The sequence below is a fragment of the Grus americana genome, chromosome 1 (genome assembly GCF_028858705.1).
Source record: "Grus americana isolate bGruAme1 chromosome 1, bGruAme1.mat, whole genome shotgun sequence".
NCBI lineage: Eukaryota > Metazoa > Chordata > Aves > Gruiformes > Gruidae > Grus > Grus americana.
The window spans coordinates 81157375-81182848 of NC_072852.1; the positions used below are offsets into that span (position 1 = coordinate 81157375).

Sequence of the window (25474 nt, forward strand, 5' to 3'; positions counted from 1 at the left end):
GAAGTGCGGACCTAAAGAAGCCAGCTTTCCCGTGGCACCGATGGCTGGATACACGGGTTCTTTCTCTCTCTCGTCCTCTCCCTGTTCCCATCTCCTGCCCTGCTCACTCTGCTGTCCCCAGGCCACCGACGAAGGGCCGGTTGAGTGGCAGAGGCCGGGGAGAGCTGCAGGGGAGCAGCCCCGCTCCGCTCCCCGTCCCCAGTCACCAGCAGGAGGGACAAATGCAAACACCCCGCGGGCTTGCTCGAAGCCATCGTGCGTGCTGGGCTGGGAGCTGGGGTTTCAAAGAAAAGAAGCCAAAAGCAGGAAGGAGTCTTCTGGCTCTAAATTAAACCTTCATTTGGAAGGTCAGCTGCAAATGTTTCAGATCTCCTAGACAGTCATGAGGTCAAGCTGTGGCTGGGAAACCACCAGCCATGGCCAGGGCTGCGCAGGAGGGGTCGAGAGGGCTCTCTGCTGAAGAGCGCTCCTGCCTGTGAGAAACAGCGTCTCTGGGAGGACAAGCACAGGTATTTTGGCAAATCTTCCTTCATGTCAGCTTAGCCTTTAACTCAGATGATGCTCTAAGGGCACTTCCCTCTTCACGCACAGCCTTGCCATCCAACCTGAGATGATTTATAGTCCATGTTTGTCCTTCACACGGGCTAGCGGTGTGTCTACTTCTCTGAGATGATCAAAGTATTTACCTGAATGCTGATAATCCCCTAGCCAGAAAGGCTGCAGGTCCTTCCCACTACCTCTCCGTTCCCCCCCCCCCGCCCCGCCCCCCACTTCCCTCCAACCCTCCCACAGGTCATCAGGGGAACGCCTCAGTTCCCAGCAGCACAGAACAAACGCTGTCTTTGCAATATGCGGATGTTAACGAAACACCATACGGAGGCTGATGCTTGCCCGTGACTCTGCAGAGTTGCTGGAGTAACCCCAACGCCTGGTCTAACTCTGCAGCAAAGGCATTTGCCGCCACAGGGTGCCCGTTGCCCTCCTGCCTGTTCCCCGCAGACGTTACTCTGGTCCTCGTCCCTCCTGAGCTGGAAGCGCTGATGCTACACAGCTGTTTGGGCTTCTGCGCTGTTGTGGCTGAGCGTGAGCGAGCCCCAGTGCAGCCGCAGAGGGCAGGCCCGCGGGACGGCTGCTCCCAGCGCAGCTGGCCCAGCCACCGACAAGGGTCCGTCCCCACGGCTGCTTTGTGCACGCCGGGCTTCTGAGCCACCACCCGGCACAACCCGCCCTAAATATGTCCCAGACAAAATACTGGCGGTCCCACCATTCAAAACATGTCACTTTAAAAGTCATGCTTTTATAGAAACAATGTCCTCGGCGAGGCTGCAGCCCATCTCACTTCAGAGGAGAGGAGACTTCAGAAAGCTCAGCTCTGACAACGGGCAACGCTTACTTGAAGCGCTGCCAAAAAGTTGATGAGTTATTATTTTTGCAAAGCTCCTCCGCCATAGCTGCCCCGTCGTCCTCTTACATGCCAACATTTCTGTCATCCTTCACAAAGAGCGCTGCCATTTTGCTGCAGCGGTAGGAAGCCCAGGCTGTCGAGATAGGAGCCGGAGTTTGGCAGGAGATCTGTGTGAGTAGGGAGTGAAAAAAAAAAACAACAAACCCCAAGGTGGAAACACGCCAGCAGGAAAATTACAGTGTACTGAGAAAGCGGCAGTGCAAAATTTATGAAAGCGAGGGGGCAAGCCCTTTTCAAATGTCCGCCCTTACAAAGAGTAAGGTAAAGGCGGGTGATCTGCTGGGAAGTTTAAGTCACGCTGGCTTGGTGTGAAAGCCACTTCACGGTGGTCACTGCTGTTAGGCACAGCAGAGAGTTTTGTAAATGGCATGAAGCAAATCCCAGCTTCCAGAGCAGAGCATGTAGTTTTGCTGATTGCTGCGAACGCTGACCCTCAAAACTGATTTTAACTGTATTTCATCCTCAGTGAGTCAAGCCGCATTCCTCGTGACCAAATTCCTGGGAAATCAACACCATGGAGAAATTCAGCCAGTGATTTTCACAAAACCTTTTCCTATGCAAATAATGTCTTTGCAAGGGACTTAATGAGATTTTATTTTGCTGCACGTCTATTTTTTTCATGTATGCTAGTCATTTGAAATGGTGAATTACCCAGCTCTGGATATGCAATGCTAAAATAACAGAAGGGTTGAAAATTTTTTCTGTAAATGGTTTTGACTGAACTATACTGCTCACTGATTTGTTTTTAGTGATGTAAAAGGTATTCAAAATTTTCTACTTTCCTTTTAAAAACCAAGCGTGGTTAACACCCTAAATTTCCAGCCTTTGACTTATTTAAAGCCTTTTACTACAAGTGTGGGTTTTTTTTAACCAAAAACTTTTCTAAGGAATTAAAAAGTCAGTTTCAAGTTTTTATTAAAAAGGAAGAAAATTAATAGAAAATTGATAAAAATAAGGGATCCTTCCCCACTCTGCTGCCCCATTCATAATTGCCTTTTTTTTTTTTAATCAGCTCAGCAGCAACAGCAAACGAAAGCCAGAATCCCAAGCATCTGTGACTTAAACCAACAACATGGCATGACAAAGTGTGCAATTACACTAGATTTGCGCACTTTTTAAAGAGGCAAAAACGCTTGGCCGTTTGCCATGTCTTACAAGGTAGGAGAGGGGGCTGGGGACACCTCAGGGTGACTGCTGCGGGGACTGCCCAACCTCCCACCCACCTCCATGGGCACAGGCTCGACTTACCCTGCCTTTCCGCTCCTGCTTTTAACACATACGGCACCTATATATATCTCGTTTTCTCATTTGCCTGGTTTAACAATGCAACTGGCTACAGTTTGCACACTTTTGTTCACAATTTAAAATGACGTTTTTTATTTGCCTAACAAAATTTTGAATGCGGCTTAATCCTTCCCCACCCCCCGTCCTGCGTTGTCTGTAACACAAATAATGTTTCGGATTCAATTCATACTCCACCAGGCGAATATAATCAAAGTCACTGCGGGATCTGATGCTGGGGGGGCGGGGAGTGGGAAATCCCAAAAACAAAGGGAAAAAACCCAAAACAAGCCACCACCACCATCCCATCCCTTTCCTGGGACAGAACAGAGCGTTTCATACTCTATTTAGCTAGTTTGGCTGCAGCGCTGGCAGCGTTTTTTTTGTGCAGGTAGAGGGACCTGCTGCTAAACAATTTGGGGGAGCCCCCACGATTTTGGGGATGAAGCTCCCCTGGGAAGAGCGGATGGATGGCTCTCCCTGGCTCAGCCCAGCGGGACGGCTCCTCTCTGCCCCCAACCCCCAGTGGTGTTGCACGTCGGTGCACGCCGGGGTGTGTGTCTGTATTACTAGGGAAGTATTAAAAAAAAAAAAAAAAAAAAAAAAGGAAACATTTTCAGGGACTGCACAGAAAACGGCGCAAGAGTTGCTAGAGCAGTGTGCATACGCTCGAGAGGAATCCCTTTCAGTTCCTCTTTTCTTCAGCTTTATTTAAAAAAGGATTTGAAGGCTGGTTTAATTACGAAAACCAGCTCTCTAGACACCAAACAAAACGGCAGCCTAGCCTAAGTTGGCACCAGGACAGATGCATATTTTGCTCACTTCTCCATGCCAATCGGCTGTAGCTCATCCAGTATGTCAATCCAAGTTGGCTGTCTGAAATCCAAGTTTAGTGGCCTGAAAATATCCTGGTCTGGCTTTGTTTTATGTGGTAAACAGCTTGCTCAGTCTATTTCTTCAACGTTCAAAACAAAAATCAAAACCCCAAAAAAACCCGTTACTACACGTTATGGTAATAGCCTCTCTTTGCATTTTACCCCACTGCAGGATTTCCCTTTTTTTTCCCTCTGCATACGCTGACCATGAAACGCTGGCAAAACACGTTGCTTTTTTGAAGATGGGCCTGATTCTGCTGGGCACCGAGCTCCGCTGAATGGGTTCAGAGTTAAGCCTGAAATGACCGAGTCCTGTAACAAAACTGTTGGGGGGCGTTTAGCACTTGCAGCTCTGCCAGCTCCTCCGGGCTGCCCGGCCATCTCCTAGATCCAGCTAAAACCACTACCAGCCACCTGCGGGAGCAGGCAGGGCTCAGGGACGGCGGCTTTGCAAAGCCCGGTCTGCTCAGGGCTTTCTAGAGCTCGGCAGCTTCTTGGGGTTCGGTGTCGTCACACCCCACGTCCCCCCCATAAGGTTTGGCAGGACAATGTGTGTAAGGCAAGAATAGCAGGCGGTATCAGGGAGGGTTTATCGTGATTTACCATTGATGCAAATTCCCTCCCCTCCTTTTCCTCACCCCCCCCTCCCGCCCTTGCCATTTTAGTACAAATAAAGGGGCCCAGGCTCCCCAGTCAGCCAGCAGGATCGGGACTGCCAAAAGAAAACAAATCCAATGTGGGGAGGCTGCCCACAAAGCATGGTTTAGTCAGTATTGCAGAGATGAGAAAACAAAAAAACAAACCAGCCTCCCAAATGCCAGTGATGGAATATGGTTTCCTCGATAATTAAATTCAAGCAAAGACTCACCTCTCCTGGTTTCCTACTGGCTATTTCCTCCTGAAGGAAATTGAACATCTCTGAAAACCTGAAATCGGGTCTCTGCTTGCCAGCTTTCTAAGCAGAAGCGAAGACTTTCCATAGAGTACGGCTAAACACTGCGGACACGATTAACGAGTTAGTCATCTAGTTTCTACCTTTCCCGATAGCTTTGCAATTGACCCAGTGTTTACCGGTATATTTAAGGGTCGGTGGAGAAGAAAAAAAGATAGACTATGAAGGGATTAAATAGATACATAGCTAGTGAAAAAGGAGGTTAAAAATGTCAGGGAATCTGGAGAAATGCCTAGGAAATCAAGAAATATCCCCAGCTGTCACTTTTCTTCTCCCACCTTCCTGGTGAGAAGTTATACGGTGTTCAAACAAGGCAGGAGCATGCTGCCTTTTAATTGTCATACTCATGTGTTTTATATGGGCACTTTACATAGTGGAAGTGCTATGCAAATATTAACTTTGACTCATCTGAACCTTTGGTTTAAAACAAGGAAACCTGGGAGGTGTGGGGAAGCAAACACTGGGAGAAGAGACTCCGTTCCAGCTATTTACCCCATCAGTGAGCCCGGCTGCAGAAACAGATACCATCGACTGCGGAGGCGAACTCAGCGGTGCTAATGACACTGCAAAGTCATGTGCACTACGCGGCCGTGTGCTTTTTGCCCCAGAGCAAATACTCTGCTTTACATTTGCACTTAGCGTAAGAACAGAAACTGAATAACGGCAAGCAGCCTCTGTCCACCTTGGTCCGCAATATCTGAATACGCCTTTCCCCTTCCAAACTGCAAGGCAGGGAACCGGTATGGGTATTCAATCTACCTCAGGGCAGCGTCTCTGTTAAACTTGGCAGCTCCAGTTAAAAGTGAATCACTAGCAACAGGCGAGCAGCCGTGCCCTGCCATGCTGGCTGGGACAGAGAGGCGCGGACGCAGCATCGCTTGGGAAAACGCCGTCCCGTTCCCTGAAAACGCAGCATTTCCGAGACTCGGGTCGCACAGCAGCGGGGGGGAGAGAGTCGTGGGGAGCAGGAGGGGAGGGCAGCCCAAATGGCTCTGGGAGGCACCGTGCATGCACAGCCCGGGGGACCTGCCAACCCCGCCGTCCCGCAGAGCCCGGGGCAGAGCGGGCAGGGTTAATCCTGACCACAGCACACGCTTCCCCTTTCCCTTCCCCCAGCAAGAAAAAAAAGCATATTTCCTGCGAGTAGATGACTTTGCAGTGCTCTGAGCAACTCTCCCAGCGGCCAGGCGATTTTCTAGGTATCTGGGCTGGGAGACTTCAAAAGCATGTGTTTTTCCACCGAAAAGCATTCTCACTATGTCATGGGTTTGCACGCAGTTTAAATTGCTCCAGTGAGGAACATGCAGATTCATTGGGCTTCTGTACTGTCCGATTAGGATAACAGCACTGAGGGTTAGGCTCCTAAAGGGCACCTATCTGCCTATTTGCAGGCAGTTATCAGGAAATCACCACGTATATACATGGGCGAATTGAGAAAATGCCTGGTTGCTGGATGAGTCTGGTCGAACTTTTATCTCTTGGGATAGATGATTCATGATATGTTGCATGCTGAAACTCACAGGTGTTTTAGTTCTTCCCTGCTTTCCCGTAAAAAGAGCAGCATCATCTGATATTTGAGGAGGAAAGAGGAGGAGGAAGAGGAGAAGCAGAAGAGCAAAGAAAGGAGAAAAGGAGGATGGGTGTTATTTGCGGGTGAAATCTTAGCAGGGGAACTTGGTGTTACTTCACCAGAACTGGAAATTCTCTGCTCCCACCTTCAGAGAGGGGATGGCAAAGACTGAGGGAGCAGAGATCAGCCCCAGGTGAGCAGGGGGGTGCTGTGTCTCTGCCTGGCAGCCCTGCTGGCCCGCTAAGGTGTCGGCAGTCTGGGTTTGGAGGGCCAGTCCTCGTCAGCAGGAGGGTGGCAATGGCAATACGTCTCCTGGAGAACCGTGGGACCCTCAGAGCTCAGAGATACGGACCCATCTCCGACACAGGAACCGTTTGATGCTAATCGGAAACAAAGGCAAAGGTAACCTGCTGCCCTGGGTGCAGAAATACAGCTTTTTTTTAACAAGAGGCACAGACATCCAGAGGACAGAGAAGCTTGCCAAACTGAGGCTTTTTCTTTCTCAGCAATACCTGGCAATTTTTTTTGTCCGGATGCTGTCCATCCACAAAGGCTGGCCCCCTTCTCTGCTCTCAAGTTTCCTCCTAGGATTCAAATCTTAACACCTCTGAATGTAACTTGGCTTCCTTCCTAGAAGGAGCGGGGCTACAGGAAAGGGGTTGCACAGTGGCAATGCCTTGGTTCAGCATGGAGAACAAACCCGCAAACCTTTTCAAGCCCGAACGCCAGGGTGACGGGCATTCGCCATTCTACCGGAGGGAGATTGTAGGAAGATGCTGGGCAAGTTCAGCCATCACCCACTGCAGGGGAGACAATGAAAACTCTGTATTGGGAGTGAATAAACAATTTACTGTCACTGAAATCGCACTAGTCAGCTTGCAGCCCAAAGGTTAACAGAATATTCGTTAAGGTCTCTGAAACCGTAAGGGTTTTTAGTTGGATTTGTTTTTTTTCTTTTTTTATTCTTCTCGCTTTTCAGGAGCATAACAAAAAAGCCCCTCCTGGTTTTGGAGCACTTGAGCTGTAGAACTTTTAGACTTTTCTCTGCAATCATATGGACAAGGAAGGTCCTTCTGATTTCAAAAGAAAGCTGAGATCCTTGCAAAACTGCTTCCCCTCAGGAGCTTGTACCCTAGCCCCCACCCCCAATCCAAACCCCAGTCTGCCAAGTACCTTGAGACTTGCAATTAAGTCTGTTGGCAATATAATTGTGATGGTTGGCAACCCAGTGTCACTGGAGGAGCTTCCACTCCTGTAGCTGAAGGATTTGGGCTGCCTCTCCATTTCACATCTGCACTGATGTAGAGGGCATAGTGTTCCTTCTTTGTATAATAACGTCTTATTTGCACAGTAATCTCAGCTGTGGAGTGGAAACGTCTTCTCTGGCCCAAGTTGTGAGCTGTTAAAAATCTGGCAGATCCCATGCTAGAGGTGGCTGCATTTCAGTGGTGGGAAAAGTGATTTTCATATTTTTCTGGCATGGTTCTTGTAAACTGAGCTTCTATAACATTTCTCTTTGAGATCCATGGGAGTTTTTGCCTTCTCTAGGCCTGCGGTGCAGGGCCATCAGTTTGTAAAACACTAAAAGAATGACTGAGAGGAATGCTATAATGAAGTTTGTTTGTCAAAGACTGGGGGTTTTTTTTTGTCCTTATGTTTGGTTTCCCTTGAGATAATCAGGGTTGATTTTTGCATATCACACTTGAATCTTTCTCAAAACTATCTGTGCTCAATGGGACACAACTCACTTCAATAGTTATGCCACTGATGTGCATTTTTGATACATTTGCATGCGTAAATGGTTATTCTGTGAGTATTTTCTTGTGTAATTGATAATGACTTTGCTAATTAGGTGTGCCACTGGGTGCAATTTAAGATCAGATCCTTTCCAAGGCTGAAGCTAGCATCAGCATGCAAACTTCGTAAACCAACTAGAGCAGCTCTTTGCCCCGACTCCTGCACCTGTGGGCACTTATTTCTGCTGGCCACACTGCGGGCACGTAGCTGCCTGTGTGGCTACACAGGAAACTGGTAGAGGAAACTGATACAAGTGAAAGAGAATTCAGAAGACAAAAATGGTTATTTATCAGCAGGATCAGTTCCCTGACCTGGTTCATCACACAGTCCCATGAAGTGCTGTGCTGTCACAGTGCAGAAGATGGTGCAAGGGTGGGACAAGGTGGCCAATGTTTCCTCCGCTGCTGCCTAGGACAACACAGCCTGAGTCGTTTCTCAGATGTTCTCATGATTTATTTCTGATGGTCTGTTTGCAAGGTCTTTTCCAAGGAAAGATCTCACCATCAATAACTAAACAGAACACCAGACGCAAGCATTAACACACCTAGACATGTCCAAGGGCTGCAGCTCAGGCGGTCCTTCAGGATGATGCCCCGTTCTGGGCCCTCAACAGAGTCTGGCAGAACAAGGGAGATGAAGACCCTATGGCAGCCTGTTTCCTCTGGCTCTTGCTTGTACAAGTTAGACCACCAATGCCGTTAAGGACAGGTTGTCCTGTAGTGGTGGCACACAGTAATTTCCCAGTTGCTGGGTGAGATCTACTGCACAACATTGCAAGATCTAATGGGAAAACCATTTACTTTCATCGAGCTTTTGCACTCCATCTTGTCCCTCTTCTTATACAATTCCAGTGAGAAGCTGAGTTTTTGCTGGTATAATAATACTAAAAAAAATAAACCCAAAGGAAATTAAACCACAAACAACCATATTCAAAAAACAAAGGGTCTGGCTGGTGCCCAAGAAAACAAGGAAATTTAAAGATAAAGCGGACTGTCCTTATTTCACCCCGTTGCGCCTGAGGATGGCTGGGGTTTCCAAAGAAGGCAAGCCATGGCAGGCCCCGCTCTACCGGGGAGCGGCCAGCAAAGGGCCGAGTACTCCCAGCAGATGAGCTGGACTTTCTCCCTGGGTCCTTAATGGGAAAGTCATGCGGCAACATTGAAACCCAGACATTGAAATCTAAAAGCCCTCCTAGCCATGTGCGCGGCTGGGATGGATTAGGACTAAATGAAGCCAGGATTTGCTGACAGGATGTGGAATAAGGGAAGACTTGGAATGGGATGCACTTCCCTTGAACTTGCTGATGGGTGCCCAGCTCCCCAGGACTTCTGCCTGGCTGAGGAAGAGGAGTGGCAACGAGCCAACCTGCACCAGGGGATGCTGGTCACAGTCTGGGAAGGGCGGACTGCGTGGCTAAAAGCCGATCTCTTAAAATCATGAGGCTCTGGAGTAGCCGAGGCTTCAGCTTCGATACCTCGGCAAGTCAGAGGGAGGAAAGTGGAAAGGAGCAATGCCAGAGCTGTCTGGAGGTTTCCTATCTCCCAGCGCTGCCATGGCTTGCACTGGTGGACAGCCTGGCCCAGCCTCCCAGACGCAAACGAGGGCTGATGGCAGGACAACCTACCCAAACCAACACCACCACCTCTGCTCACGCTCAGCCTGAAATGGCTTGCGGTGCTCAGAGGGCAGGCAGGGCAGTGGAGGGGGGAGATTTAGCAAGAAACAAAATCCCAGATAAAGCAACCCACTGTGCATGATAATTTGTTAAGCAAATACTCGCCTTGATTAGTGTATTCACTGGTTTCATTATGACAATGCCTGGCAGCACGGTCTGTGCTTGCAGTCCATGTAAATGGACCCTTTCAACCTTGTAACGTCTTGGAGGAGCAGGTCGGTCCTTTTTAATTTTTATTCGTGATACCGGTTTTACTACTACCACAGGCCTCCAGAAGAGCTAACTCTTATCATTTCTATTCATAAGTCATTGCTAATTTAGCAAAATCTATTTTATTTATTCTTGAATAGTTTGAATATCAAAGGATTTCCTCTATCCTCCTTCTAAGCCTACATGGCCCTGGTGAATGCTTGCGCTTTCATTCACAATGAAATTCAAAGGCATAGGCGGTGGCCTTGAGTGTGAAGATGTGCCAAACCATTGGGAAACAATATACCATACCCCCATCCGTGACATCTGCATCCCTGAGAACGCTTCTTGCAGGTGCGTGTCCTAGTACAGAGTAAAATGAACACATCTGATTTAGATGTTCACTTTGCTTGCTGAAATGCCATTAAACAAATGAGCTGCATGCTTTTTTCTTTTCTTTTCTCACTGTCACATAAATTTAGGCTCTACTAATTCCCCTGTACTCACTTGGACCCCATCAATATTTTCTACCATGAAGTGAAAGGCAAGCAATAAAGCCACTGAATAACCAACCCTTTCAAACCTGCTATGTCTTAAAGACAGAAATTGTTTCCAAGAGATCAGAACATTTTGCTGACTTTTGTTTTTGATACAGTACGCCCTTTTCTGCTCCAGGAATCACAGACGGATTCACGTCTAAGAGCTGACTTCATTTATAGCCACATTTCTTAAAGACAGTTGGGTGCAAAGGCTACCATCTCCTTGCAGCCCCATTGGCACAGCCAGATGCCCTGAAATCCCAAGCTTTTTGGCAGTTTTCAGGGGAGCTGGGAACCTAGAGGCCAGCTCTGAGGGAGCATTCATTGCTTTGAAAAACCAAGCTCCCCCCCAGGTTGCCAGCCAAGAACGACTGGGGAACCTTGACTCCCAAGTGGGGTGGGAACATGGGGAGCTGAATTGGGCCTCCCACGTCCCAGCTGACAGCCTTAATTTCAGACCTGTTGATTATTCTGGGGTCTGGCTTTCTTTTTTGACATGCAACATTTCAAAAGGTCTCAGTTTCAACTCAACATGAATGAGGGAAATTTGTGGAAGCTTGAAAAAACTTGGCAGGATGGAAAAGCTCTTTCTCACCCATCTAAAGTCTTCTGTTTTCTCCTGGATGAGAGTAGTGGTTTTCAAGCTTATCTAAATTTTTCCCAGTGGAAGTGGAGACTCCTGCACAGTGAAGTCATGAGAATAGCTTGCTTTTCTCAGTTATTTTTTGTTGAGCCTTCAGAAGTTGTACACAGACTTCACTGCGCTGGATACTGTTGAACGAGAGGGACAAATGCTAATATCCAGTATGGGGACTCCTATGTTCAGTTCCTCCCAGAGGGACTCTTTTACCGTGTTCTTCAAATGTCCATATAAAGTTATTGCTAGTTTTTAAAACTACACCTTTTCTTGTTTTGGCATTAATGAATCAATGCACCTACCACTACCAGAAGCACCATTTAAGAGCCTCATTATTTGAGATGCTGATGTCCAGACTCCTACTGGTTCTTGCAAGTTGGTAAATAAGAACACTTTTTCCATTGATCCTAATCATATGATTCACCGAAAGAGTGTAGTGCTGCTCAAGCCATTTGGCAATTGGGCCTTGCTACATATTTTTCAGTGGCCAGGTCACAATAGAGGAAGATATTAGAAAGTTAGTTTGAACTGGATCCACACACAGATAAGGCTGCTAAGAAGTGGTTCCTCTTGAAGCTATTTGTGTCCGGTGCCACTGTTTGCTAGATAGCTTGCAGTGTGAATGTTCTTGAAGGAAGCCTCCTTCCAAGCCCAGTCTATGTATGGAAGCTGGCATGGAGTCCTCGCTGCAGATGACTCAATAGGGAGCACGCACAACTGTGTGTATCATCACATTAATGCAAACAACCTTCAGCTACTCGCTAGCTAACCAGCCTGCCAGCAAACATCTCAACTGTGTTTCCCAAAAAGAGAAGAACTAACAGGGTGGGATCTTCGCATCTGTTTTACCCTGACATTAATACAACTGTCAGAGAGGCACAACTCCAGTGTGTAAATTCTCTGCTTTGAGCCAGGGCTCCAAGTCACTTCATTCGTGGCTCTGACTCACCATCACATGGTGCCTGACCGCCTCTACAGCTGGGTGATGGCTGTCTGCTTGGGGCAGGATTAGGCAAACACAGGTGGCACCACCTGCTGCAAAGGCCTCCTGCCTGGGTTTTCTTTGCTAATGACTCCTAGACATTTAAAAGCCTGCTCAGTTGCTGAAGGGGAAATGGCCAAGGGGACAATGGGCTCCTTGTAGTTGTTCAACAGTATCACTTGACGTTGCCATTGACTGGCATTTGGCATAGCATGTTGGGCTGGATGCAAATGGTATGAGCAGTTGGCCGTGCCTCTCCAGAAAGGTGGCAGGAAGAATTACAGGTTTATGTTGATCTATAACACAGAGTGTAGCTTTCTCTTTGCCACAAAATCCACCCTTGAGACGGTGATGTAAACACCAGGTTCCCTCACAGCCACTACAGGTCAATGGGATATGGCTGCTGCTTTTCTTTATTCCTCTGCTTTCCTTACTGTGCTTTCTGCTCATTTGGATGAAGTACCTAATTAAGCATTCTTCCTGTAGGAGAGCCTAGAACCTCCCGAGAGCAAAGATGCTACACACTAAAAGTGACGCCTTACTATATTTGCCTGCAGCCTAAGGATTTAAGCCAGTGGAGCCATCTATTGATAAAGCTACCAACAAGTGCCACTGTCACTGCCATTGCTTAGCACAAGTCCCAGGCTCATTTTGAGTGAGGGAACTGGCTGTGGGGTCCAGCACTCCCAGTTGACATCTCCAGAACCTGCAACTCTGATTTAATTAGCATCTTCTGTGGTGATAGAGGGGAATTGCTTACAGCATTTATAAAAAATAAATCCCATATGGAGGCTAATCTAGAAATCTTAGAGTTTAATTACAATTACAAACCTCACCTATAATGTCCACCCTCTGCACCCTCTCCCCTGCAATCCCTCAAAGCATACAAGAGATGGGAGCCCCCTTACCAGATCCCCTGAACCCTGCACCTTACCTGCCTGGCTGCTCTGCAGCAGAATCTTGGTGTTCAGACAATTGCTAGGTAAGACTTTCATTTTTATTCTGATGCAGCTTCTTTGTATTTGTTACAGGGGCCTCACTGTCTCATGCAAATTAATTCTGTGTGCTTTCTTCCTGGTATGCTCCACAGGCATGTGCTGTATGGTTTGGCTTTAACACCAAATAAAGTAATTACAAAAAATGAAAGTGGATGTGCCGTCCTCTAGCCCATGCAAAAGAGGTCACTGCTACAGCAACCTGTCTTCTCAGGCCAGGCCAAACTATGAGGAATGTCAGAAAGTCAGGTTTCTGTAGACACACCACAAAGTAAAGCGCAAAATCTGTTGTAGTATATGACTGATCTAATTTATTATACTGTGCCATCCTACAGTGCCAAGATTAAACTTGGTTAACCAAGATTAAACTCTCTGCTGCTGTGGGCAAGAGCCCCTCGATACCCACATGAGGAGGTCCATAGGTGAGGTATGGAGGACAAACACATCTGAGTCTGATCCGGCTCCAAGAAACTGAGAAGCAGGTGTCCCTCAGACTTCGCTTGGGACAGGACTGACTGATAAATTTATTTTCATATCTTCAAGCTTCATCTTCAATTAAAAGAAAGTTCAAGTGACTTTCACCCTACAGCCACAAAATGAGAAGGCTTTTCTAGTGCACATGTGTGCACACAGACTAGTGGGAAACACTGTAGATATGATTTTTGTATCTAGTCTAAGGTAAGCAAAGGTTTGAAAACTTTGGAGGACATTTACAAACTCCAGAGGGTCCTTAAATGCTGAACATTAAAAACTCATTGTAATGTCAAAGTCCTTGTCAGCATGAGAAATCTGGCACCATTCTTCAGAGTCTGCACTTTAGGCAGTTTACTTGGGATCAATTTGATTTTAGGTAAGCCAACTGAGAACAAATGAATTTCATCAAAACCCCACTTCTTGCTTTTATTTGATTACATTTTGTTTGCAATAATGATTGCAACTACTGTGTTCCCTTTAAGTCCCTTTCAAAACACAAGGACATTTAGATTTGCTAACAAACTTATTTGTGTGAGTCTAATGATAGCATCATCTTGTGGGGCTATTTTTCAGTTTTCTTCATTCCCTGAGAGCACACCCTGCAGCAACTGCTCAAAACCTTAAAAATCCGATGACATTAAAATGTTCAGATTCATTTACTTCTCTGCATGTCATGTGGTGGAAAGACGAGACGGATTTTCTTGCCTCTGGCCCAGTCCTGTCTTCCTGATCTGAAGATGTCGGCACTACTAAAGCGTCTTGGCTTGGCATTTGTTTTATCTCACTTGCAAAGATACTGTTCTGAATAGTACTTTCTTTTTTTTGTGATACCAAACACAGGGTATTAAAAGGGAAAAATATTAGTGGAACAGACATTTGTCTTTTCTGAACAACAACAACCAGAACTAAATGTTGACCTACAGCCTCCAGCTGTCTAGTAGACAAGCTGTCCCAAGCTGCAGAACAGCCATCCTTTCTGTGACCAGCGCCCAACATTCCCATGCGTTCACACACTGGCATATCAACAACCTTGTTCACTTCAATGCTGATTCTTCACATTACTCAAAAGTACCCAACATGAGTTAATGAAAATAGTGGCAATGTTTGTAGCCCTTGATTCAGCTATTCAGTTTCTTCTGCTGGTACTTACAAGTTATACTTGTCTGTACTGTATGTTTTTTAAGGGTGCCATTAAATTAAAGTTGACAGTTAACGTCAATCAGAGAGGCAAGAGGAGGAAGAAAAGTTTTCTGTTATGGCACAGCAGATTTAATTGCACAGAAACAATGCTTGATTTTTGAGTGCTCACATCTGTAATGCTACATTGACATATTAACGTTCTTTCTTTAATACATAGAGTTAAAACAAAAAACTTCCTTAAAACCCCAGCCATCCCTCTGCTGTCTTGTAGTTCAAACCAGAAGTCAGGAAAGGGAAACTTTGAGTTATGCAGCTTAATATGGCTATGTTGCACACCTGATATAAATCAGATTTAAAAAGTTAAGCACTGGTCTTTTGTTGTTGCTGTTGTTTTGTTGTTCTTTATTTATTTAATAACCTGGAACTCTCCTGAAATCAGGTGGAAATCCCTTTTCTTCTGAAGGACCTCACTAGAGCCACCTCTTAATCAGAAATGGCCGTACAGGAGCTCCTGATGGTGCAAACACCCAGTGGTTAAGGCACCTACTGAGAAGGGGTCAGTTTTCTCCTTTGCCTGAGGGAGGAAAGCTCACATCTTTAGTGGTGACTGCTCGCACAGCTGGGAAAGAAATTGTGCCCCCACTGACGCTAGCTAAATGCATCTTTCATTGCTGGTAGTCATGTGGAGTAGGCTGAGCTGGGAATGACCTTAGCCCCTCAGGATAGCTCAGTGAGTGTGACACTTGGAGGGGAGAAATATATGCCTGACACCCCACAGGAGCTGAAGTCAGATCCCCCGTACCCGGAGGAATATAGTCATTGTCGAAGCAGGAGTCATGCCACCGCTGTCACCCTCTGGGCTCTGAAGGAAAGCCACACTGACCACAGCATTTCATACAGAGCGTCATTCAATGGGCTTGCTCAGAGATTGCTGAATGAATCGAGTCGTTTGTGTGAAATATGTAGAAAAATGCCACATCTGTGGTCGTGATAGGGCTTAACCATGAGGCAGGCACTGAGCAGCACAGTCGTGTCAAAGACCAAGGCACTGCTGGGCACACCCCGAAGCACAGATGTGAGCACATCTGCACGCTTCTGCTGCGGGTGCTGGGTCTAAGTTTTGAGTGGGAGGTGTAAAGTCTTATTTTGGGTGCCTAAAGCCTTTTATAGTTCTAAATATGCCTACAAAAAGCCCATTTAAATCCACAGCAACATCTTTGTTAGTGACAAAGTCAGGCTGCTAGAGCTACACTGACCAGGGCTTGTACAGCCAGAGTGCTCTGTACCAAGGAAGGAGTACTTAGACAAATGCAGGAGTCCCAAACACAGTGTCTACATCACCATCAGTGATGGCAGCAGCAGGCCCCTTTGATTTCTAAGATGTCCCTTCACCCTCCTACTTTCCACTCCCCGGTTCCTGGTTAGCCCACGTAACCTTCCTTCTGCACAACCCCCTGCAAACTACAGCCGTAAACGCACACCCTTATCTCCCCAACCACGAGCGTCGCATTGCTCACTCCAGCCGTGATCTCACACACCTAAAGCACACGGCATCTCCCAAACCTCTGCTCCGGTCCTGCCACTCAAACAAGGGTTCATACTATCGCTCTTGGAAAGAGCACCACTAGCATTGGCAGCAGCAAAACAGATAGGTGCTCAGATGCCAGAAAACACCTTATATTTGTGTGTTCCCTTAAAACTTGCAAACCAGCAGAGTTGGAAGCCTTTGCTACCATTCCCTAACCCAGCCCTAAAAAGTGGTTTACGTGTGCATTAGTGAGATGGCAATCATGGGATGGGAGTCCCAGTGCTAATGATGAAATCAGCCCCAGGATCAAACGGCACCAGCTGTCCAACAGTGCCCAGCACAGGAGTGCGAGGCAGCCCATGAAGAGCACTGTGTTCAACCGAAATTACAGAGCTGATGTATGTAGGCACCCTGATTTACCCAGCCACTAATACTGGATAAATTCAGTGTAATGCCTTGTAAAAATCTGTTTGTCACTTCCAGATGCTCATGCTTGTAGCTAGTTACTGAGCTTGGGGGGCTCAGATGTAAGTAATTAACATCCTAGCCCTGGTAACATTCCACTTTCATTCTGATGAAGCATCGCATTGTAAAGCCGACAACAATGAAAAGCACGTCCATTTTCAAATTGTTTAAATATATTAATCATACAAGCCAGGATGGATATTAATTAATCATTTTTTAACTTGGGGGGGGGGGGAGGGATTAGCTGACGCAACTGCGCAATGTCACTGCCAAAAGTCCCTGTTCTTTTAATAACTGTGTATGAATTAGAGGAAAAAAAAATCTTTAGCTTAGTGACCAGACCAAAATGTATTTTTACAGCTGCCAAGGTTCTCATTGAAGATATAAACCAGAATCTAAAGGGATCCCGTGTATGTGTGTGTTGCATTAAGATATCCTCCTTACAACAGCACTAACATTAGTTTTGTCGGAGGCTGAATGGTGGAAGGGGAGGGCGAGGGCTTGGCAGCGATTGCACCCTGGCCAGCGCTGTTAATACATCCAAACAAAATCATTTAGGAAGACAAGTTTCATGTCACAAGTTGCTGTTTTATTTAGCATGTGCATAACGGCTACGAAGGGGCTGGATTCCCTCCTCTGTTCCTCAGGTGGTGGATGAGGCTGGGGCTGTTTCTCCTGTGAGCAAGCACAGGGACACACTGGTATCTCAGGGTCTGTCTCCCCCTTCCCACCAGTTAGCGCAGGTCAGATGAAGGGATAGGTGCTGCAGTAATCCTCTCTCTCTCTATGCTGTAAGATCTCTTAAGGAGTCTCTCCTATCCTCACAATGTCCCAAAAGTGGTTGATTGAAAAATGAGTGGGCAGTCAGGAGTTTGGGCAAAGGGTAAAGTTCAGGCTCACTACTTGGCTGATGCAAGTTCAGTTTCAAGGGCTACAGGGAAACAGTGCAAAACTGAAACTCAGCACAGAGAGCACTCTGCTCATGCTATTTTTGCTAACTGAAAGCCAAACATTTAATGCAGTGCCCAAACATATGATTTGGGAGTGACTTTGAACTGCTGAGAGCTGCCAGATTGCAAGCACTGGGGTCCGAAGCATCTTGTAAAGACTCAGCAACCCCCCTGCACCTGGGGGTGGGGATTCATAGTCAGCTTATGCGGATTTAAAACCGTGACAAAACAGAAGGCTGTCCTGCCTCAGACTGTGACGCAGCACCCTAAACAATGTCCTCTGAGGTCAGTGTGTTTGCAGGATGGGAGCCTTGGTGAACAGGATGGCAGACTCAGTAACACAGTAAAAGTCCCCGTGTCGAGCCCAGTTCAACCCGAGGAGCTGTCCTCTGGGTAATGTTCCCCCCACTATTTACCAATTATCTTATTTTTGTGCAGGCTGGTGTTGATTGTCCTATCCCCTGCAGTCCACATTGCAAAACAGAAGATGTCTGTCGCTCTCTCAGACCACACTGATGCCGTTCAAAATTACTGAGCCCACGACCGCATACACTGGAGAATTACCTTCTGTCTGCTGAAACCAACACAGGCATTTACAGTGGAAATACTTTATAGTCTTGAAGCTGTTTGTCTTTTAGTAGCTGGACTTGATGCATTAACCTACTGCTCACAGGTCTCTCATCAAGTGGGCGTGATCTTCAGACAGTAACATTTTTGTCCAAATCCAAACCCAATTGAAAGATCTGACTTTCTATGATCCATCCAGACACCGCCACCTATAGAACGAATTTTCTTTTATTGAAGCATTTTCTTTCTCAGGGGCCATATTTCCTTTTCATTCTGCCATACAAGCTCCAAGAATGATCAAAGTCTCAAGTGGAATCCCAGCTGAAACTGGTTACAAGAAACTGGAGATAATAAAACAAATATTGTAAGACCCCTAATACGAGCAGCTCTCATAAAAAATGAGCGATCAGGAAATATCTTTGCAAGGCCTCTTTTAAGTTCGTTTAGTATGTCTATTACATGAGCTCTGAAGATCTGATGTCATAATTCTCCAAAAGTACTATAATGCTGTTTCCACTTAGAGATTTTCAGCAAATTTTGCAAATAAACAAATGGCTTCATGACATCTATTAAATTCAAAATGAACGAGATGAAGATACCAGAGCGAAACAAAGTACACTGTAAAAGAATAGTCGCAGAATATAAATCGCAGTTTATAAATTGCAGATTATAAATCACAGTCTATAAATCACAGACGTGAATCATAATTGTCCTTCAAAATCTCCCACCCAGACTTTTGAATTTCTTTTCTGATGCTGATGGCCTAACCCCTGTTCAAATTATCACTTGGCACTTGTAATAAATTCTTAAGATGAATGCAAAAAAGGAATATTAGTTTTTTCTATTAATTGTGTTAGAAAAGGCATTGAAATGAACATTTGAAATATACCCTTTCAGATGAATGGAAATTAAATGTAACCCTGTTCTTTTACAGTCTATTCCTCCTACTTTTAACAAAAAAGTTCAAAGAAATAAGAAACAGCTCTGGGAGGGCAAGTAGTATTCTAACATATTTTCCTGGAGAAAGTAATAATCTGGAATTTTTTTCCTGCAGATTGAACCTGAAGGACATTTGAAAAATGGTCAGGAGCCATATGTGTGAAATCTTCAAGGAATATTAAGGTTAACAGGCTAAATGTCCGCCTCTGAGATGCTCTAGAGGAGGCAGATTGGCTAAATGATGTCCAGTCTTTGAAAACCTGGATATACTCCAACTTGGTGCTTAGAGAAATGGGCCTTAATGAGTCTTTGGTATCTCCGTCTATTGTTCAACAGAACATCTTGAGCTGGGTAAAAGATGGATATAATTTGTGAGGATCTAAACCTAAGGCAGCAGCTCTTGCCCTCGTGCGCACTGCTTCAAAGGCTTCCTGTGAAGCCTTGAAGATCAAGGAAAAAGGAAAGATCAAGGAGAAGGGAATGAACTATCTCATTCTGACCTGCCCTTTGGCCAAGCCGTCTGGGGAGGTGGCATGTGGGGGCTTTTGAGCCATTCTGCTATCGAACCCAGCAAGGGAGCTTGAGGTCCATGGACCCAGGAGTTCGGGTAGCGTTGCTTCCGCCTCTGCCAACCTCATCAGCTGCACCGTCACAGGGACCGGAGGTTTTGGGAGGTCACATGCTGCTCCTGCCATGGAGTCGCACTCTTTCTCTCCTACACACTAAAAAGCGAAAGGTGCTTGAAGGTTTGCCTCTTTTTTACCATCCTGGCTGGAAGGGAATGCCCAACTACTAGCAGAAAATGCAGGGCAGAACTCAGGACTAAGAAATAACGTGGCCCTCAGTACAGGACAAGTTTCTGGAAGCCCTCAGCTCTATCAATTTGCAAACTGTGAAAGTAAACAGCAAAAAAAAAAAAAAAAAAAGTGGACAAATGTAGTCCATGCCACCCTTGACTCTATGCAGGCTGTAAAGGGTCTTTTTAATCCCGACAGCAGAGCCTCACCACTGCTGGTGGTCCCGGCTGCGTTCCCGCTGCCAGGGGAAAAGAGGACGAAGAGGTAAAGCTACTGAATGGCGTAAGGAAATTTTTAGTGCCATCTTCTGAAAGATGATTAGATGGAACACATTACGCAGACTCAGCAAATGCCTAAAATTCCCATCAGGTTGGGTTTGATGATGAGAGGGTCACCTTGAGTTTATGAAGTCCTAAGAGATTTTTAGAAAGTATTATTAAGCCCCAGTGAAAACAAACATGGAAACAAAAAAGGCAGCTCCGCTCATGTCTCAGTATAGTCTTGCCTCCAAGAGTACACTATTCCTGACTACCTTAAATGCCTTTAGAGTCTGCTGTTCTTTGTTTCTATTTTGCTTCACAATTGCCCCCAAAGTGAAAACTACTTCAAATGAAACAGAAAAACTGATTAGCAAGTTCTACCAAGTGCAACATCCAGCCTCCTGAATTTGGACCAAGCCAAGAAACATAATGGAAATTTTTACTGTGTATGAAAACGGTTATTGTCACAACTTCAAAGCTACTCAACCAGTTTTCTGCATACTTAATCTGCTTTTTACATTTCACTAGTATACTCAATATATATTGACAGTATGTGCAACCATTACAATAAACATGCAGTGTTTGTGTTGGCATCTAAGGCACAATTATGCATTTGCTTGTTTGCTTTTTGAAGCACAAGTAAGCTGCGCCAATTTTCCCGGTACTTGAAAATGAACAGAATGGTCACTTTTGATCCAGTAAAATTTGATCGAGAGAGTTATGAACAACTAAAAAGCTGTGCTTACAGATAATAGAATGGAAATTGCATTCAGTCTTCATCACTGTGATTTGCTGGTGCACAGCCATAATAAAACATCTTTAGTCAGCTTTGATGGCAGATGCAAGTCTATTACTCCGATGGAGTCTGTGGGAATAACCAAAAGCTTTTGTCTCAGATGTGGAAGGGTCTCCAGTATCCTTTCTGAACAGCACCAGCCCTCTAAACTAAACACACCTCTAGTCTAAAGTCTTTTATGCAGCCATGGAAAATAATGGAAATGAAGGTGCATGGCCAAAAATGCTGTCCTGCCCTGGGAAAGCATTTTGAGAAAGCTCACTATCTATGGGCAACACTTACTGGAATCCTCTCATAAAACAAATGAAGTGTGGGCTTATGGTAGCCCCAATGTGCCAGGCCTCCTGAAAAGAAAATGAGAGAAAAGGTAGGTTCTGCTTCCTTTAGGCAGGAAACAACAACAGTGAATTATCCAGTACAGAGCTGTGCTGCTTCTGGTACCCAAACCAGTTCACTTGAAGCCATCGTGGGTCTCTCTGCCCTCTTCTGCAACTGAGAGTCCCTTTGAGTCTTCCTTCAATGAACAAGAAAATCAGCCCACAGGTTCTCCGTCCAGACTTCCCTTCCACGAGGCAAAAGTTAGGAACCGTTTGGGTCACGTAGGCTGTATTTATTTTGCATTGCTGTAGCTGTAGCGAGAAGGAGCTCTAGCATGGGGCGGGGGCTGCTGGGGTAGGTGCTGTGCAAGCGGAGGAGAAGGGCATGGGTGCTTGCTGAGGGTGATGGGGCAGTGCGCAGCCCTGCAGCTCTGGCGATCGACGCTCTTTTGTTGCATCGAGGAAGGCAAACTAGGTCTTGTTAGCATTTGGCCTTAGGAAGAAAGGGTTAATTGCCCCAGTTTTTGCCAGCTGGGGAGGCACTGAGCCAACAGAAAATTGGGAGGGGAAGCAGGACAACCAGCTCTTCGGAGTGGGAGAGAAAAGAGGTTGCCAGGCCTCACTGTTTGTGTTTATATTTCTGTTTTAAGTTCTGCTTTGAAATAAAACACATTATTACACCTCTGCAAACTACTGAGTTTTATAAGCCAGCCCCGCAACACAGCCTACGATCTCACAGAAACAAAGTCGATGGGCACATGTAGGAATACAAAGGCAAAAGAAGATAGGCTGTGGTCTCAGCAGCTACTTGTGCTGGCAGGAGCGAGTATCTGCATAAATGCAAAACTAGGAAAACATCCATTTGATATACTTTCCAAACTGCAGCTTGATTCAGTCAAGGCTCTTTTCATGCTCAGCTCCTTTGTTTCAGTCCTACTACTGCTTGTTTTTCAAATTGACTATTTGCTGCAGGAATTTTGTTTTAATTTAGCAGGCAGCTGGAGCTTATTAAATGCCATTTTCCACAGTAGTATTTTATATCAGTACTTGATAATGGCACACCTGTAAACACCCTCTATAACGAGCACCTTTAGGCACCCGTGGAATCCGCCTGCTGCAGTTGGCGTGGCAGGGATGCCGGGTAACAACGGCGCGGCAGCTTAAGCCCAAACTTTCTTCAATGCATTTTTGCCGTGCTTCCTAATCTTGCCTGACATAATGTTGAAAGTTATTACTTAGCTGCATAAAGGAAACCATCTGTCAATTATTTACCTGCTTACATGTGGGACCAGGTACCCAGAAGCTGTTACTGCCAGCCAAGGCAAATGCCCTGCTTCCAAGAAAGCAGAAATCCGATTGCAGTTGTCTGATTGAACTATCTATCTGGGTAAATCAATAAAAATCTGTTCTCCATCAGAGAACAACTGAGATTCCTCCAAATACCATTTTTTGACATGCAAGTCACGGCTGTGTAGCCCTTAAATTTCTCATGAGAGCTCTTGGAAAATAAGATTTTTAGCAGCTGTAAGTAAGTATTTAAGTGCACATCTTGCCGAATAGATGTATGGAGATCGTTCATGCTCATCTATGAAGTGTATCCACCTCATGTTGTGTAGCAAAAATGCTGACATCTGAGCTCCAGTGAGCATCCAGAGTGCTCCTGTCATAAGTTACAGAATTTACCGCTTCTCCAGTTTTCCTGGCATGAAGACTGGACTCTTCAGAAGCACTTGATGTCTGCTGAAGTCTGGTCCTGTCGGAGTCACTATGAGTTTATCACTAATTCAGACTCTGAATAGAGGGCTTTGGCTATGGGTGCCTTGACTGAAATGCCCATTTTTGTCTCTTTTCCATCCTGCAAGTAACAGGAAACTGTACCAAAGGTTTTGTGAGAGTGCTCAGAAAGACCCTCTGGGAAAAAAGTCACTCTTGAAGAAACTTGTGCCTTCCTCTCTCATGACCTGTAGGCAGATTATTGCCAATGTTACTTCATACTAGATATTTTCTGCTATGGTTGGTAGACTCGTGTGAGGTCTGTGGATTTCTTATTGGGCTCCCTGGAGCTTAAAAAGAGAAAACCAGAACTTCTTAGATTAGGCTTGTGTGCTTGAATTTGCTGTAGCATAGTGTTCAGTGGATACTGGCCCCCTGGGTTCAGAAGACTGAAAACCAGTGGTTTAGACTGCCCTTGCTTAAAATTAAAAGATATCTTTTGATAAACAGAGATTCTGCCATTTAAAAAACTGGCTCATGTTGTCAACTTTTTCCTTTTCTGTTGCGATTTCTTTTTTCCTCTGGTAATTTCTAAGCAGAGGTTAGCAGTCCTGAAACAGAGTTGTCTAGATGGCTCTTTACTGACACCCTGGTCCAAGCTGGGTAAATCTGATCAGTTTGGTGGGGGGTGCCTCGTCTGAGACTTACTAAAAGAAAAAAAGCCTAATTCCCAAGGAATTTATATTATATATTAGCAGCAATATTGCCAGACTTGGGGAGGGTTAAAACACTTGTTAATAGATAATTCCAGGCATATGTTACTCACTTCCCTGCAGAAGCTTGAGGAATATATTTTCCCTGTCCCCCCATCCTCCCCAAATGGGAAGGATTAACAGAACTGCTTCCTTGAATTACTCGCAAATCATAGCCGTTATAACTTGAACTTCCAGAAATAACGTGCTAAAGATTTTGTAGAAGATAAACTCGGATTACATTTGCTGTAAATAGTCAGCATTCATGTAGCAGTGTGTCAGCTACTGGAATAACTGTGTGCTAGCCTTAACTTTGCAGATGATCTTTTCTTTGCGGATGCTCCATCTTTTCAAGAATAAAAAGAAGAGGAAAAGAAAACACACTTAGTGTTGGTTACAGTGAGATCAGTTAGGTCAGTGCTGAGCATTTTTGGAAATCCCAAACAATGGAAGCTAAAATGCTTATTGTGCTGGCTGGATAGGAAAAATGTGGAACCTATAGAAGCCAGAAGCAAAATGGCCAGCTTAAGGCAGCATTATCGGCAGCTGCTTTTCAGTCTTAAATAGAGAGTGCTTTTTAAGGAGGTCTGTTGGGAATACTCCTACAACTAAGTGAACCCATAACAGCGTGCTGATGATGACTAAGTAAATGGAGATGGAGGAGGAGAGTTCAATGGCTCCCAAAGGAGTTGTCGTATTTCTTTCCAGGATTTCTTGGACAGAAGTATATGTCTGAGCTGTTTGCGTTGCCTTCATAATGAGTATGGTCCTCGTGAGACCTAGTACGTGTGCACTGCTTCAGCGTTTTGGTGTGTGCAATGGGTCCAACACACTCAGCACACCTCAGGCTCCGTGGCTGCACCTGTACCCAAAACACAGGGCCAAGCCCTGGCACCTGATCATCCCTGCTATTAAATTGCTACCATGGCGCTGGCTCGGTCTGGGCCAACTGCTGGCCTCCCTGACAATATGTGGACACGGAAGCACTTCTCTGTTTCGGAAGGTAAAATAGGATGGGTGGGAACTGTGCTGAGCCCTTTGGCATACATGCAGGAGAATGGCCACCGTGCTGTTTTGTTTCATATTAAAAATATGACCCCTGTGTACAGTGGCAAAGCTGAGCTGGGTTGCCTTTTGCAGCGCTACAGGGGGCCTGTCTGAGATGTTGCGGTAAGGGGATGTCCTAGACAGTTGTACAAAATCTTCAGATTTTCCTGGGACAGAAAGAGAAAATCAGAAGAATTTGCAAAAAGGATATTCCCGGATTTACAACTTCCTTTCAGCTGTTTTTTGTGACAGTTTTGCAAGCATCCTGTGTTGCTCTTGCATACAAGATGCTGCACAGTCAACACAGCAATGTAGAAATCACTGCCTCGCTATGACTTAAGCATAAACTCTACTTACAGCTCACAATCCAAGGATGCTCAGACCTAACCATAGATGCTGGTGAGCTCTAGATCCTCCTCTTTTTGGCTCTTAAACCACCTCTCCCATTCAGGACGGGCTTTCTCTAAACCCATTTTTTTGTCAGTTTATAATCTCTTTTTCAGCATACTTAATTTTTACCTGCAGTGGGAGCAGCTTGACAGCACAGAGGACTACTGTCATGGGCACACATGCTGCAAATGCCATTGGAGGCAAGTCAGCCCTTTCAAAGACATTTTTAAAATATCATCTCCACAGCTTGTGTGGCCATTTGTTAAAAACAAATGGCATTTGGGGAGTCTGGAAACCAGGAGCAGCCATTAGGTGGATCTAAAATATGTGTCATCTGTTTAGTGTTGTATCCCCTTACGCACTGTCTCTTCTCAGAAGGCCA

At 45.7% G+C, this 25474-nt stretch overlaps 1 protein-coding gene across 7 annotated transcripts in view; it reads right to left on the reverse strand.

Annotated features, from left to right (window-relative positions):
* LOC129215548 (potassium voltage-gated channel subfamily KQT member 1-like) overlaps positions 1–25474 on the reverse strand; it is a 537892-nt gene that overhangs the window by 46712 nt on the left and 465706 nt on the right. Inside the window, exon 17 of one of the 7 annotated variants that reach the window (XM_054848935.1) lies at positions 18347–18422. The exons of the other annotated variants lie outside the window; for them this stretch is intronic. Within the exon in view, the coding sequence (XP_054704910.1) occupies positions 18387–18422 (36 nt within the window). The 3' untranslated portion in view covers positions 18347–18386. Of the gene's footprint in view, positions 1–18346; positions 18423–25474 lie in introns of those variants that run through there. 7 annotated transcript variants of the gene reach the window in all.